This window comes from Solenopsis invicta, chromosome 10 (genome assembly GCF_016802725.1).
Source record: "Solenopsis invicta isolate M01_SB chromosome 10, UNIL_Sinv_3.0, whole genome shotgun sequence".
NCBI classification, from domain to species: domain Eukaryota; kingdom Metazoa; phylum Arthropoda; class Insecta; order Hymenoptera; family Formicidae; genus Solenopsis; species Solenopsis invicta.
The window spans coordinates 9,465,668-9,481,566 of record NC_052673.1 but is presented as its reverse complement, the minus strand read 5'-3'; the positions used below and the strand labels follow the sequence as shown (position 1 = coordinate 9,481,566).

The window sequence follows — 15,899 nt, the reverse complement described above, 5'->3', positions numbered from 1 at the left end:
TTAACACGCAGTACTTATAAAAGAGACATTATTTTAAAAAAGATGTTGTGAAACTCCAACCAGTATTTTAATTTTCAGATTCAGTAAATTTTTAATGGAAAAATAAGTTTTGTATTATAACACAATAAAAAATCAGAAGAATTATCATTATATAATTGTAATTTTTTTAAATTCAAAGCTTTCTAATCCTCATAAAATTTCTTTCGTACTTCTGAAGAGGATGTCCAGCAATTGGGATTTTTAGAATGCATATTGAGATCAGAGCAGACCGGATCCAAAAAAAAAAAAAAAATTAAGACTATTCCTAACGTATCACTCACACCTTCGTAATAAACATTCCGCAACAGTATATAAATTCACTTATACAACAAACTTTAATAGATGGATAATAAATATATGATACAGCTTGATGAAATTCCTATGAAAACAATGAACGAATTAAAATGGAATTGGAAGGAAAACTCACTTATATGGAACTTTACTTAAGAAAAATTCGTGAAACTTCGTTAAAAGATTAGATTAAATTAACATATTAACATTGAAAGCAAAACTAAAAAAAAAAAATAAAATATTTTTATTTAAATTCTCTTTAAATAATATATATATATATATATATATATATATATATATATATATATATATATATATATATATATTTCTAAATTTCTTCTTGTTTTCGGATTAAGAATTAGAAATTATTATAGTTCTTATTGTAAAAAAAATATGACAAAATTCTTATAACAAAAAATTAAAATTAGAGTTGTGATAATTGTAATAACCAATAAAATTAATACTCAGATATAGATAACACATACATTAAAAAATAATTAAATTTTTCAAATACAGATTTATTTTAAACTTTTTGTTTGTTGCACTTAAAACAGCTTAATTTATTTTTAACAATTGCCTCTTTCCTATCCATTTTTATTCGTGTTTGATTAATAAATCCATTAAAGACCATAATGTCATGATGTATAGAATTTAGTTGAAGATCGTGTTATAATACAATATTATTACAATTAATACAATATATTACAATTGCTCTTATTTTTTATTTAATGCTATAATATTATGTATAATTTATTCACGAATATTCACAATTATTCATGAATATATTCATATATTTTAAAAACAAAATATTGAAAAGAATTGATACACACATAAGAATGTTATTTATTTTCATTTTATTCACAATAAAATCTTTCTACCAAAAAATTGGTCGTTAATGGATTAATGTAATGTATGTCATATTACATTAATTCCTTATACGATATGTCGTTTTAGGAAAATAGAAGTTAAGAAAAATTGGTCTTTATCGATATACTGTAAATTACACTATTCAGCGTTCTTACCTTATGCAGATATATTAACACGTAACGATGCAAAACATTACATGCACAGTCATTGGCAATGTCAAAATTTGAAGTACTCTTTACAATGTATTATATTAGTGCAAAAGTATTTACCGAATAAAATAACGTAGTTTCAAGAAAATCTACTTTTATTAAATAAAATAATCATATATTAGCTTTAATGTATATTTTTCATCATTTTTGTATCTAAAACCTTTGGACTTACATGTTAAACTCGTAATTAAAATGTTAACATTTTTTGCACTAATTTAATACACACAAACATGTGCGCACACACATACACATATATATTTTACATATTAAATTAGTTTATTGTTTATCTCTTTACACAATTGTTACATTTTATCCATTACATCTTAAAGGGTGTAAACAATGATGCTAGGATAAAAAGAAAAATTAACGAATAAGATGTCATTGTAAAACGAGAAGAGAATACATCATATAATGATGCTATTTAAGATTCTCACTTCTTCATTGCAATTATATTAACTTATGACATTAAAAAATAAAAAATAATATAAATTTTTCCTTGTACTGCACATCGAGATAAAGTCGGCTTTTCCTCAAGTTCATTTATTTTTCATTGTTAGATTTGTACAATATGTAATATTGTTCGTATTGATAAAATTATATTAAATTTTGCTGAAAATTTATTGGCAGTTACGTATGCAGTTTCAATTAGCCATGCATATGTATAATAGAACAAGTATTTTTCTCAATACGTCTTATTAATTCATATTATCGTACGAGTGTTGTAACGGGTGAAGAAACTGATTTATTTTAATGTAAAATAAGAAAAAATTTATGTGATTTCTTGTTTTTAACATCACAGTTCAATAAAACTACAATAGAAGAAACAGGAACTTTAAAAGCAAACTGTTTTCTAATCTTTCTTTTCGCACCCTTTCTTTATAACACCGATGTGTTTTTATTCACCACTACCATTAAAATATTAATTAATTTGCATGTATGCATATATATATACACATATATGCACACACATATACATTATATATTAAATTCTATATATATTTATATTATTAATCTAATAATAATATTATAATATATATACGTGCATATATTATAATTTCATTATTATTAGATTAATCGAAAGATTCGTTCATTATTTTTTCTCTATATGGCTTCTTACATTAATTAATAAACAAAAAAGCAAAATGAACGAACTTTTCGATCGATATTTAATAGTTTTAATATTTTATACACTCTTTTTTCAGGCAATCACGTCAAGAGTTTTGTGATTATCTAATATAAAATACAGAGAATTCCCCTCTTCCCCTGTTCATTTATCTGAGTGCAAGTTTTCCACAAATGATAAAAAAAGACGCGCTGAGATGAGAAAGGAATGAATTAAAACGAAAACTCGATGAATTTGTTTATTAATAATGATAAATAATCAACAATATATCTACGTCCAAAAAGCGGATATTCGCGCGCGCGCGATGTTCGTATTAAGATTTATTGCTTATTTTACACCTAAATTTCTGATTAATTTCTTCTCCAAATTTGATGTTTCTCCTAATTGTTTTTTAAAAATCGCTCGAAAGAAACGGAGAGTCTATTTGTATCAATTGCACTTTCATGCACTTTAAAATAAAATAGATATATAATTCTAGGCTTCAAAGAAAAGTAGAAGAAATAAAGTGTAAAAGATGCAACTGAAACAAACAGACATAGATATTGATGTAATTCTTCACAAAGTTTCAATTCTGGTTATTTTAAAATTTCTCTTGTATGAAAAAATATTTTGTATTGTGTATTAACACAGTGACAATACAAAGAATAGTCCAAGCCTTTGCATCGAGCCAGCCATCTCTTACAAATTTATAAATGTACTATTCAAAACAATTAGAAAATTACTTTAAGATATGTACAACTACTTAATAACCTATTTAATATTTTCAAAATCGCTTGTAATAAAGCAATTAAGCAGATACCTAAACGGGTAAAAACATTTCTCGTTTTCAGAATATATGTATTTATATATTTTGCGCAATATTTTAATCTTTATAATTTATAATGGTATTTATTTTTAATTATACAGAATAGGGCGTAAATCAAATTTGTACATGGCGAAAATGTAAACTTCACTTTTCTATTATCGGCGCGTTTACAACTTTTTGTACAAAACACATTTTCCTTTTCTCAAAACCAAAAATATAATCTGAAGAGTAAATCTACGTATTCCTTCAAAATTAGAAAAGTTAACGATGATTTTGTTTAAAATTAAACGTGAGATGTAACACTAATTACAAAAAGAAAGCAAGAAAGACGAAAGAGTTATTGATTAAAAAATTTAATTTAATGTTTTCAACGTCGATAAAATTCTAATTTGAATATCAACGTTTCTAATTTTTATATATCACTTATTCTTTCTTCGTTTCTTTTGCATTTCATCCCTGGTTTCTTCTCGTGAAGGAAGAAGGACCGAACTGGTGGAATATTATCCATTGCAACACAATGATATGTTAGACATTAAGATAACTAGACTGTCCCAGGATGCAGCTGTGCAAGGAATATCAATATATTTTTGAATTTTTAGATTCAGAGAATTATATGTTTATTTTCATTAATTTTCTGCAACTTTATGTTACACATTTTCTATCATATCATTAAACAAATAATTTAATTTTGAATCTCGTAACTATTAATATATTGCAAAATTGTCGACAGTAGTAACTCAACAAAAAATGTATTCTTTTTTATTTATATTGTGTATAAAAATTATTTAATCTCTAAATTTCGTAGAATGAAATATTATTTGAAACAACTTGTCATTTCAAGTAAGAGTTAAATTGTATTTTACAAGTTCTAATAAAATCATACTCGTTTGAGTAAAAGGACACTCTTTTCAAATAAAGTAGATTGGTGTTCATAAAAGTAAATTATGTTATTCTTTCCCACTTTTAAATGCAAAATTTTACTGTTAGAATTATTTACCAGTCAGTATAGAGTAAATTGTGATTTACTTGGTAGTTCTTTTTATCAAAGCGAGATTGTTTCATTCTGGTAAAGTAGACTGATTCACTTTTTGCAGAGTAAAATTTTTATATAATATTCTCGAAATGCATTTTATTTATTTTTAACTTAGAGCCTTTTAGAGGCCTCTAAAAATCATTTTGTTAGAATAGGAATAAAACTTATAATGCTGCATCTTTTATTTAATTTTGTATGATTTTTATTTATGAAAAATATTATTTTACCGCGTCCCTCCGGTGGCGATGTCGCGTACAGTTATCCAGTTTGTTTCAACGTTGTATTACTTTACTGTAAAGTGAATTTTTTGCTTCATTCAAAATCAGTAAAATAAAACTTGTAGGATTTGCCAGATGAGATCACGTTACGTTAATCTCTCTCTAAAAATTTTAATGAAAAGTTTACTATTAGTTTATAAGTGACCGTATTCATTCTAATTAGAGTAAATCTCTCTTTTTTGAAACGACTAGCAATCACTCTAAAATATTAGTGCTAAAACCATTTTGTGAAATTTCAGAAATATTTTTATTATTTCATATTTATATAAATTATTTTCTTTTTAAAACTATATTTAAAAAAAATGGAAATCATGTCCTTTCCATAATTCTTGGACTAAAGCGCGTGTCTTCTTAATCTAATAGCGAATTTGATTGGATTGCACTAGTGCGCATTAAAGCCATTGTACATTGATCTATAATGTAAAAATAAAATGCCATTCTCTCGAATAATAAAATGTATATTTTAACAAACAGCACAATAAAGTGTATTGAGAATTTTGCAATTGAACCAATTTACATATTTATATGAAACACACATTTTTACGTAAATTTATGTACAACGGCTTTAACGCGCATCAATATACTAGTGCGTTTTATAGAATTCACTACAAGAGTTTTCTTTTGCAAGAAAAACTTGAATTTTTAACTGTTTCCTATGTAACTGATTCCTGGGACATTACGCACAAAAGCTTTTTTTAATGATCTCTCAAAGGAGTTTCATTAATAACACATCAAAAAGTTTATTCGCCATGTACGATGTCATCGGCTTAAAAATATTACAAATCGCTCCATTGAGTCGATCAGAAGTTCGTCATCTACATTAAAAGAAAAAAAAAACAAGAAAAAATTTAGAAAGCCGAGAATCCGGAAAAAACAGAATAGTAAAAATGTTTAGAGATAACAATTTTAAGAGCCGAGGCATGACCGATATAGGCATTAATTAATATCTGTTTTTTTTTTCACTAAATGCTCCGGCAAGAATTTGTTAGATGACATTCTCTTCAATTATAACAGCGCGTCTTAGTTTGCGGCGAGTCGATCGATTTTTATATCTGAAAGAGACATTCTTGTACATTTTGAAACATATTTCAAGTATCTCTGCGTTTATCAGTACTAGTCATTAACGGAAGAAATCCGTTAGAAATTTGAACACAAAATAAAGAGTATCCCTTCCATGATCATTGTCTACATGACAATCAGTCAAGATGAAATGCGAATGTTAATTATTGATATTGTCGCTCGCTATCCACATTCATTGTGTTATATTGTTTTGCAGTGCAATATGCAGTTTGATTGAAATCTTGAAGAAAGTTCGGTAGTAATTAATCGCGTTATTAATTGAGAATAATATATTATTCCATTTCCAATTTGTACTAGTCCTCTCCCAAACCAACTTTGCAATAACGTTCATGTATAACTTGAAACCAGTATAATTTTAACAAATACATTTCTTCATGAAAAAATTATTAATTATTCACAAATAAATGTAATATATTCGATGGTTGAATTTTAAGTGAGAATTTTAAATTATACCAATATATTTTTGTTTTGCCTTCGCATTCTATAAAATTATATCAGATTCTAAATTACGTATTTATCTAGAATTTTTGTTTAACTAGAGTTGCGTTTAATAATTAAAGAAAAAAAATGATTCTTGCATAGAAGCTAAATTATGTTGATAACAATAACCCTTTTTTTAATCAATGTGTTTTTCAATCAATCTTTCGATGCATTAATTACTAAACATTTGATTACATATTGTAATGTATTCAACCCAAATTGTGCTTGGCAATTGTCGGTTAAGGAGGAACCAGTTATATGTACATTCTGTATGTACATTTAAGTCAATTCAGCGTGAAATTTGTTTTTGCTGCCGAATTACATTAACAGTACCACGATCTTTCAACAGGCATCTGTACTTTCTCAAATTAATTTTGCACTGATATTGAAACCCTCGTGTCTTAAAAATGTCTAGACATAATCAAATATTGAAATCCTCGTATCTTAGAAATGCCTAGACATAATCATAGTTACATATACAGTCGAATATTCGTATAATAAACTCCCGTATTGTGAACTAATAAATGTTCTTTAAAGAGAATTTTCTGTATAGCTTTCCCGTTATTTACATTTGCTATCACGTGATAATATTAGAATAGCAAAACAAGTAAGAAGTAACATATTTTCATTCTATATACCATATTAAAATTCAATTATAGAAACTGAAGAAGAAGTACATAAAAAGTAATTCGTTTTGGTCCTGACGAGTTCACAGTACGGTCTATCAACTGTATTTTAACTCTAGTAGGGTCACGCAATAAACCATTGTCAATTAACACATTGACTATCGTGTCACTTATGCATGAATGACATTCAGTTAAATAAAAAATTTGCAAGAAACTAAACACGTTTTTTTTTCATTTCTTTTTTTTATCAACATCATTGCACAACTGGGCTTCTTATGAAAATTTGATGTCGTTCGTCATTTGAATGACAAAAACAAAGAGTCATTCATATATAAATAACGCATATAACATAGCAGTCAATATGTTAAAGAGAAATTTTATTTTTTTGTATATACATAGGATATAATTAAGCATTTGCTGTTAAATTGCGTCGTCCTAGTCTACAAAAGATAACATAGCATTCTTTAACTATCATCAGTATTCACATTCCCTTTAAATCGATATTTTCGTCGAGTTTCGATACCGCAGTGTCTTAAAATATAAAATGATGGCGACGCAAACGACATTACTAGACGTATTAGATTATACATCCTCTAATTTACCTTTAATTAGAGTAAACGCATTTAGCGGTGTTTAAAGTTAAAGGGGGGACACGTCCTGGACATGTATGTATATGTGTATATATACACACACACATACACACATATACATATATGTATGTATATATGTATATATATATACATATTTATATATGTATATATATACACACACTGAATTCAATTCGGCAACAACAAAACGTAATTAAGACTCCTAGTAATCAGTTAACATCGGTTTGTAATATAAGCTTTATAATATAAATAAAGAAATAAAGAATAGCAGAAATTTTCTTTACGCGCATGCACATTAAAGCAATTGTTAATTAGTTTCTCGTTACAATTTACATTTGATAGAATAAATTCGAAAACAATTCCGAAACTTTTTTAGCAGTATATAAATTAACCAGATGAGCTATATACATGTCTCATGTATCTGCAGCAAAAATGAATTTTTTGTAACAGCTTCATAGATATTTATTAACTTGAAAATTCTTGGTGCGTTTCGTAAACCCATTTTATCAAATGCAAGTTATAACGTAAGAGAAACATAATTTTTCAATGTATGTAAAATTTTTTTGACACTATATGGCCACAGAAAGTAGGTCCAAACTCCCTTTCTAGAAAAAGGGGACAAATTTCGGCACTGACTGACTTTGCTCTCCAAAAAACTAAGCAAATTAAAAAATTATTTAACAAGAAATGGGATGTAACATGGAATCTACGGATGTAATAAATAAAAATTGTGCGTTTTTTATTCAATAATGTATAAAGATTAGAGAAAAAATGCAATTAAGAAAGATGCAATGTTTCTCTTTATCTTCGTTAATTTTACAACTGTTTACATACAACTTTATGACATTTACCTCTAATTTAGGAGACCTCATCCATCAAGACTTCCTTTCTCATTATGAATTATGTGTATTTAATCAGAACACCTAATTTATACTTATTACATTTATGTGAAAATTGTACGCGTGAGCATATCAGTAAACATATATATTTCTATTCCTATATATTTCATGCAATTATAAAATTAATATAATCTTTCTTCTATTTATTTTTGCTAACTATTACTATATAGTTTACCAGGAACGTCTTCATGAATCTTAAATGTGATTATAGTAAAGCAACTGCTATTTCGAAATTTGTATAGCTGTTCCATGCCAGTAGTGATTTTATCATTAAAAGATAAGCAAGTAACAATTTTCGTTAAAAGGATAAGAAATAAAGATAGAAGAAGTAAAAGAATTTTGGCTCTTTTGTTTATAGAATCGTAAATAATATATTTGAATTAATAAGTTGGTCAATCAGCAACCTTTGGCAGCAGAAGTCAGTAAGTAATGAGAGAAGTTGACGATGTTACGTTCTGCGTTCGTTCTCTGAAAATTATGAATTAATTCTGTCCCGTTAAGAAAAAGGGAATTAGGACCCCTGTTCAACGTGCCTATGGAGATGAGCGAGGAGCCTTAATTCCGCTGAATCGCGTCGCTGTACTACGCTACTTCTCGCTAGAGAGAAGATGAAAATCTTATGTCTACACACTCCGCAACGCGGTACATCGCATTTACAACGTGGACATCCTCGTCAGAAGATGATTACTTCGTCATGCCACCATAACAACGTCATAATCCAACTCTTTAATAACATTAAAAAGGAAAAGAAAAGTAGAAGATAGAATAAAGCGATTCAAGCCATGTTCGATTGGCTGGGGTCAGTGTTTTGCGTGTTGGTAGCGGTGGTGTTAGTGGTGGGATTGTTGGCGCTATTATCACTAGAGTTACCGCTAGCACTGGCAGCGGCGCCCGTGGCGTCCGACTGGCCGCCACCTCCGCCCCCGCCGGGATTTCCCTCCGTACCGGTGGTGGCGGCGGCCGACTGTATGTACTTGGGTATCAGCACGCAGTTAAGGATCGGCTGGATCCGCAGCTCGTGCTCGGTGAAGTTGAAGAGTGGCGGCAATTCACGGCCGCTTGGTAACCGCGTGCCCTGCTCACGTAATTCATTGAAGAATGAGTGCGCACACGCTTGCATAGGGGTCATGCGCAGCGATGGCGTGTACTCCAGTAGTCGTGCTACCAGGTCCATCGCCTCTGGCGGCGTGCGCGCCCTGAATACCTGCAATCATCCATCAAATTCATGACAAATTCACAAATCTTTTTCATTGATAAATGTATGGATAAATATTCTTTAAATGAGATATTATATTGTAAATATTACGATATACTAATCGCACATTGGTCAGAACTTTTAGAGATAGACAGACTTTGCTTAAAGGACGGAAACAGCAAAAATTTTTACAGCAAAAATTCTATTCTAAACTAAATTTGTAGTACATTTGTCCGTAGTAATAGCGCATTGTGTTTCATAAATGCAAGATGTTTTGCAAATTTAATTAATTCTAGCGTTACGTGATTAATTTCATTAAATCTTTATTTGATAAAATCGATACAAGTTTCTACAATTAATAAATATTACATATTAATGACAATATTTGGATATTATTGATACTCTTAATGTTTTTTTAAAGTGAACAAAAGACATAAACAGTGTGCAAAAAGTACTTAGTTTAAAATAAAGTATGATAAGTAAGGAAAATAGAAAAGTTTATCAGTAATGGCCAATTGTGCAGTATTATCGTAGACTTACATATATAGACTATGTATTAGACTTATGCCAACGACAACATTGAAGGACAGATATGCAAAATTAGATATTTCCTTCATTACATAATGAATATTACACAGTATTATACATATAAATGTACTTCTACGATAAGAACATGATAAATATACAGTAAGAAATTAAGAATTGCGCTACTATAAAATTCATTTATTCATTCATGATATAAACATACTAATGAGAACAGTATATAGACTAAAAATTTTTTATTTTTTCGACGTTTTCGACAATTTCGCGACATTTTCCATTCAATGGTTTTTAATGTTGAATATGTATTGCGTTGTAGAATTGTTAAAAATTGAAGAGTGTACGAATGATTAATAGCAAGAATAGTTAGTGACATGTAAATTCTCAGTTTTAAATCTCAGTAGGTATCATAAACTTTGTCAATTTTTCCGTACCAATAAAATTATATTATAAAATTTCATTAAATTAGACACTGATTCCAAGCACTACTCTCTGCATGAGACATGAAATGTCGCGATATGTTAAAAGATTCACAATGAGATGATTTTAGTCATACCACTTCGTACATATCTATACAAAATTTTTGTTCTTACATTTCATTTTATGGCGTTTAACCCTCGGGCTTTACTTGAATTCATTCAAGCTGGCAGAAATTTTAACTTGCTAGTATTCTTGCAAATTTTTCCATATTTAAATGTTTGCATTTTGCAATCTAGCAAACAGATGCAAACTTTAGTTTTATAATCTTATTTCATATGCGTATTGTATTTAAAAAGTCATTAAAAAATATATGAGTATCAGAGTTGCATAAAAATAATAGACAAAGTTTGATGGATCCATATATAGTTGTATATAATAATGTGTAGTCCCTTAGGATTAAGAAACTTGGTTTGATACCTACTGAGAAAATAAAATAATTATGCTTCATATTGGCAATGAGTATAGACAAGGATAACATTGGATGTTTATCATTAATATCGTCACTAAAAACTTACTACCTATGTTCGAAAATCATCCATTGTAAAATATCATTGTTTTGTGCTCATCTCTAATTTGTACAATTAGAAGTATACTATATTCTCATAAAAGGATTCACAAAAGGATAAGAATACAAAGAAAAGTTTTCTATTTTGGAAATCTCAACATCAAATTACATTATAGCAACTTCGTTTATATTTTTTCTTTTGTTTATGTATAACATAAACATGATGCTGAAATAAATACAATTCAAGTGTAAATATATACATTTAAGATGAACACAGAATCCAAGCACTATTCTTTGCGTAATAGACACAGAAAGGCCACAGTATGTTACTCATTCTTTCAAGTTTGACAAATGCAAGTCTCAAATACCACCAGAACATTGGAGTAAGTGATACTCTCAATCATTTCCAGTCGCCATAACAAATGTAAAATGTAAGAAGTCGCGTATAAAAAAATATTAGTGTCGTTAACAAGATGAGAGACTAGGCGATGAGGAGTTACGTGAAGAAAATAACTGATCGCAAAGGAAATCTTAAAGACTATTCTTTTCTTTATTTTCCTTTTCTTTTAAGTAATGACTAAATACGATTGTGGGAATAAGTCTGCACGCTCGTTCGGATATCGAAACGGTAGTTTAGATGTTATTTTGGATGTTAGTACAACGGGCCAAGATAGAGAAAGTTTGTGCCAGCCATATTGAACAACACTTGTTGCAAGTCGAATCACTTACTCTAATTTTCTGGTGCTCCGTGGAACACATAGGTGTTTCACTCATTCGTTGAAGCATATACTGCAAATCATGAGTACATGTATTGATGAATGGCATCGATCGAGGCGCTATTGCTATTGCCATCGATCGTATTTTGAACACGAAAAAATAATCTCTTCCTACAAGAATGCATGTTGAATAATTCATGCTATGTTATATCAAATTCGCGCGCACGCCGTCTCTATCTTTTCCTTTAACTTTAAAAGTTAAAAAACTGAAACACTTGTTTTTTTATTTTATTTTTTATTACTTCGTTATTCTAAAAAATCCATTTTTTTCTAATTCGTATTTTTCTAATACGTATTTCAAAGAGATAAGGTTATTCCATGTTTTTATTATTAAAATTATGGATTTAAGACAAAGTGGGACTTTCAATTATTTATAACAAGTTACAAAGTTAAGAGACATATGTGTGGAATAAGACGAGACGATCACGTAACGAAGAATTACATGAAATATGTGCCGTTGGGTTTATACTGGATTATATACGCATATAAATATATATTAATAACAATATGTATATAAAATTATATTTGAAAATAAAACAATAGAATTTACCTTTTGCCAGGGATGCGACTTGATTTGTGGGAATTTGAATTCGGTATAATTGGGGTTCATCTCACGTATCTGATCGCGCGTAGGCGTACCAAGGACTTTGATAATCTCTACTAGCTGATCGACACCACTATCGCCCGGAAATATCGGTTGACCTAACAGCAGTTCCGCTAGCACACAACCTGCACTCCAAACATCTGTCAAGAAAATAAGAAAAATATTACATTAATGTAACATTAATTACAACAAACTAAAATATAAAAAAAATATATAAAAAACAAATTAAATAATATATTTTTTTTGTATCTCCCTATCAGTTACAATGTTTTTTTTTTTACGTCAAAAGATTTTAAATATTTGCTAAAGATTAAGTAATTTGTATGAAAATATCTAAATTAAAAAAAACTAAATAACAAATAGCATGAGAAATTTCTTCCGAACTTACTATGCAAAATTAACCCTTTATATACGCTAAGGAAAAGAAGTTCACTTTGGTCTATGGGCGAATGTATGCGCTTAGAGTAAAAACTACTATTTCTGTTTCAACCATACAGAGTGTTTCTTCATCGTGCTGTTCCGTATTGAAAAGGTTAAAGAAAGTTTTGTTAAGATTTTAAGCGTACCAATCTTTGTAGTGTAGTCAATAGCACCGAAAATGAGTTCAGGTGCGCGATAATAGCGACTGCAGATATAGGACACATTTGGTTCGCCCTTCACAAGATGTTTGGCTGAACCAAAATCGCATAGTTTCAGGACACCAGTATCTGGATCTAGAAGCAAATTCTGTGGCTTGATATCCCTGTGACAAATGCCTAGCGAGTGGATGTATGCCAACGAACGGAACAGCTGATACATATATAACTGCAAAGAATAAAAAAAAACAGAGATTATTTTCTATATTATTATAATTAATACTTCAGATTATCGTAACATCTATATGAGAATTATAAATTTACAAATATGACCTCTGTTTTTATGTTACATTACGAATCTAAAGAACGTGAAAGACGAACTCACCTTGATGAAACTGATCGGTATCGTCTGCTTGCTTTTGCTATAATGTCGAGCGACTTTGTACACAGTTTCGGGTATGTATTCCAGGACTAGATTAAGATAAACCTCGTCCTTCTAAAAAAAGAAAGAAGAAAAAAGATAATTCGATTGTATTGTAACGTTCATTTAACAAAGACAGATCTGTTTACAAATATTTGTCGTCTCAAAGGCACACTACTCCAAAACCAAACATTGACGACGTATTCAATGTGCTATTGTCAGGAAGAAATGTAGAGTCTCCCGCAACTCGCGCGACTTGAATTTTAATGACAAATTCTCTCAATACTCAAACCGATAATTTTTTAAATTATTATTTTTACGACCTTTTTGGTCATCAATTCTTTTTCTTCAATCCGCTAGTTTCTAATTCATTGTATATTTTTATGAATAGACTTTACTAAGAATTAATTAAAAATTGTTAGAATATAGAAATGTTTATTATTTATTCATTCTTATAAAATTTTTTTTTATGTTTTTAGGATATCGGAATTTAAGATAAAGATCATTAATTAGAAGTCCGTTAGGAACTGTGATTAAAGTATAAAACAATTGTAGCGAATTGTGGGATAGCTCATAGGGATCATTTAAGTTATACGTTTCATTATTATTTCTCTTGGACACACACATTGATGCCCTCGTGTTATTAACATTTGCAATTACCACACACGCCTTCAGAAAAATTACGTACTAACTAGCGAAGCAGCGTAATCTAATCGGACTCATTTCAACATAAAAAAAATGGCGTTTTGAAGGAATGATACGAATGTGAAAATGTTGTGTTTCTATGTAAAAGCGACAATTCGCCTAGAGTTTTTTTTTCTCGCCAAAAGGACTCTCGTACAAACTACTACTGGGTATACTTCAACTTACGTCGACGTGAAAAACCGGATTAGTCGCGGTTAAGACGTTCTATAAAATAACATAACAATGTGGCATGCATTAAATAAACATCTCTCTCTCTCTCGTTTTATCTATAGACACGTGTCATTTACGTAACAAACCGGTATATAACCGTAAAACTGATAATTGCGCGCTAATCAAGGGGAGCTGTACTAATTAATACATACTTTGCGTTATTTTCTCGTAAATTTCTCTCAATTTACAATAGATTGATAGAATCTTTAAAATCTTTTAATAACAGATATCGAACTCATCTTCACTTAAAATTTAAAAATCATAGAGATAAGATAGTTACCTTATCACCACTAGAGTAAAAGAAATATTTGAGTTTCACAATATTGCAGTGCTCAAGACGTCGCATGATTTGTAATTCCCTGTTCTGAAAAAAAAAGATAGTAAAGTTTCATTATGATATCCAGTCAATATATTCGTTGTTTACTTAATAAATAAAACAGAAAAGTAAAAAATAAACTCTAATAAAAAGTAAAATGGAGAATGAGGTAAAACATAAAATAAAAAATAAAAAAATAGGACAGAACACAATAAAATAAAATACAAAATAAAGTGTAAATAAAAATGTATTGCTTCAACACACTATCCAGTAACTATTAACTCTATTAGTAGCTTATTATTAACTTTTCTCAGTATATTTTTATTTAGTTTTTACTTTCATGTTTTCACTCGTAATTTTATTTTTACTTTACTTTCATTATTTCTACATTAGGAAATAATGTAAAAATGCTTACCTTAAATCGTTTATCCTGAAGGACCTTTTTGATAGCAACCATCTCTCCCGAATCGCAGAGTTTCGCCTGGTACACCACGCCGAAGCTTCCATTGCCAATGACCTTGGTATCGGTATACGCAACTTCCTGAGGACGATCCGGGCCAGCACCGGGAGTCGCTACTACAGTCGTTACCTTGCTGCCATCCTTGCCTGCAGGGTACATTGCACCACCCATAGAAACAAATCGGAAAAAACCACAGTGCAGGAAAAGAAATAGAAACAAAAGTGGAAAACCGAACTTCCTAAAAAGCAGAAAGCGCTCAGAGCCTCGAGAATCGAGGGAAGCTTGCTACTATTTCGCAAAAGTGTAAGTAAGCAAAATTGTTTTAGTATCGACAATAATTGTCCTAAACGTTTACGACGAAATGCAACGTATTATCTCGCAAAACGCAATCCAGTAATATAAAAGACAATATTAAATACAGCATCAGAATCCATTTTTATATTATTACTTTCAGACGTTTTCCTTTCTTTCATTCTCTCTTTGTAAATCTTTCTCCCTCTCTGAGAGCTTTATATTTCGAGGAAATGTAAAAAAAGATTACGCATTTCGCGTTAAAGTTGCGCATGAGTCTGGAAAGTCTTATAAATTACAACACCACGGATCCGCAATCGTCGCTATTTTCACGTTTAGTTCTTGGACAGAGGCGACCAGGAATAGACCTAATCCTTGATTTGTTTTTGCTACTAATAGTTTCGAGCTACGTAGAATAAATCGCTGCGTGGTATATGTAAACTATCCGAGAAGAAAAGACCAAAATTTAATTCATAATTATTC

The 15,899-nt window shown here is 29.6% G+C and overlaps 1 protein-coding gene across 6 annotated transcripts in view; it reads right to left on the bottom strand.

Annotated features, from left to right (window-relative positions):
- The window catches only part of LOC105193199 (glycogen synthase kinase-3 beta), a 54,439-nt gene that overhangs the window by 2,309 nt on the left and 36,231 nt on the right, over positions 1-15,899 (bottom strand). For 2 of the 6 annotated variants that reach the window (XM_039454449.1, XM_039454446.1), the window contains exons 2-8: positions 15,081-15,271; positions 14,630-14,713; positions 14,305-14,343; positions 13,399-13,509; positions 13,005-13,242; positions 12,385-12,578; positions 2,754-9,542 (exon numbers count right to left, since the gene is read on the bottom strand). In XM_039454449.1, the coding sequence (XP_039310383.1) occupies positions 9,114-9,542; positions 12,385-12,578; positions 13,005-13,242; positions 13,399-13,509; positions 14,305-14,343; positions 14,630-14,713; positions 15,081-15,271 (1,286 nt within the window). In that variant the 3' untranslated portion in view covers positions 2,754-9,113. Of the gene's footprint in view, positions 1-2,753; positions 9,543-12,384; positions 12,579-13,004; positions 13,243-13,398; positions 13,510-14,304; positions 14,344-14,629; positions 14,714-15,080; positions 15,293-15,899 lie in introns of those variants that run through there. The other 4 variants (XM_039454450.1, XM_011157574.3, XM_039454447.1 and 1 more) reach the window with 3 other exon arrangements.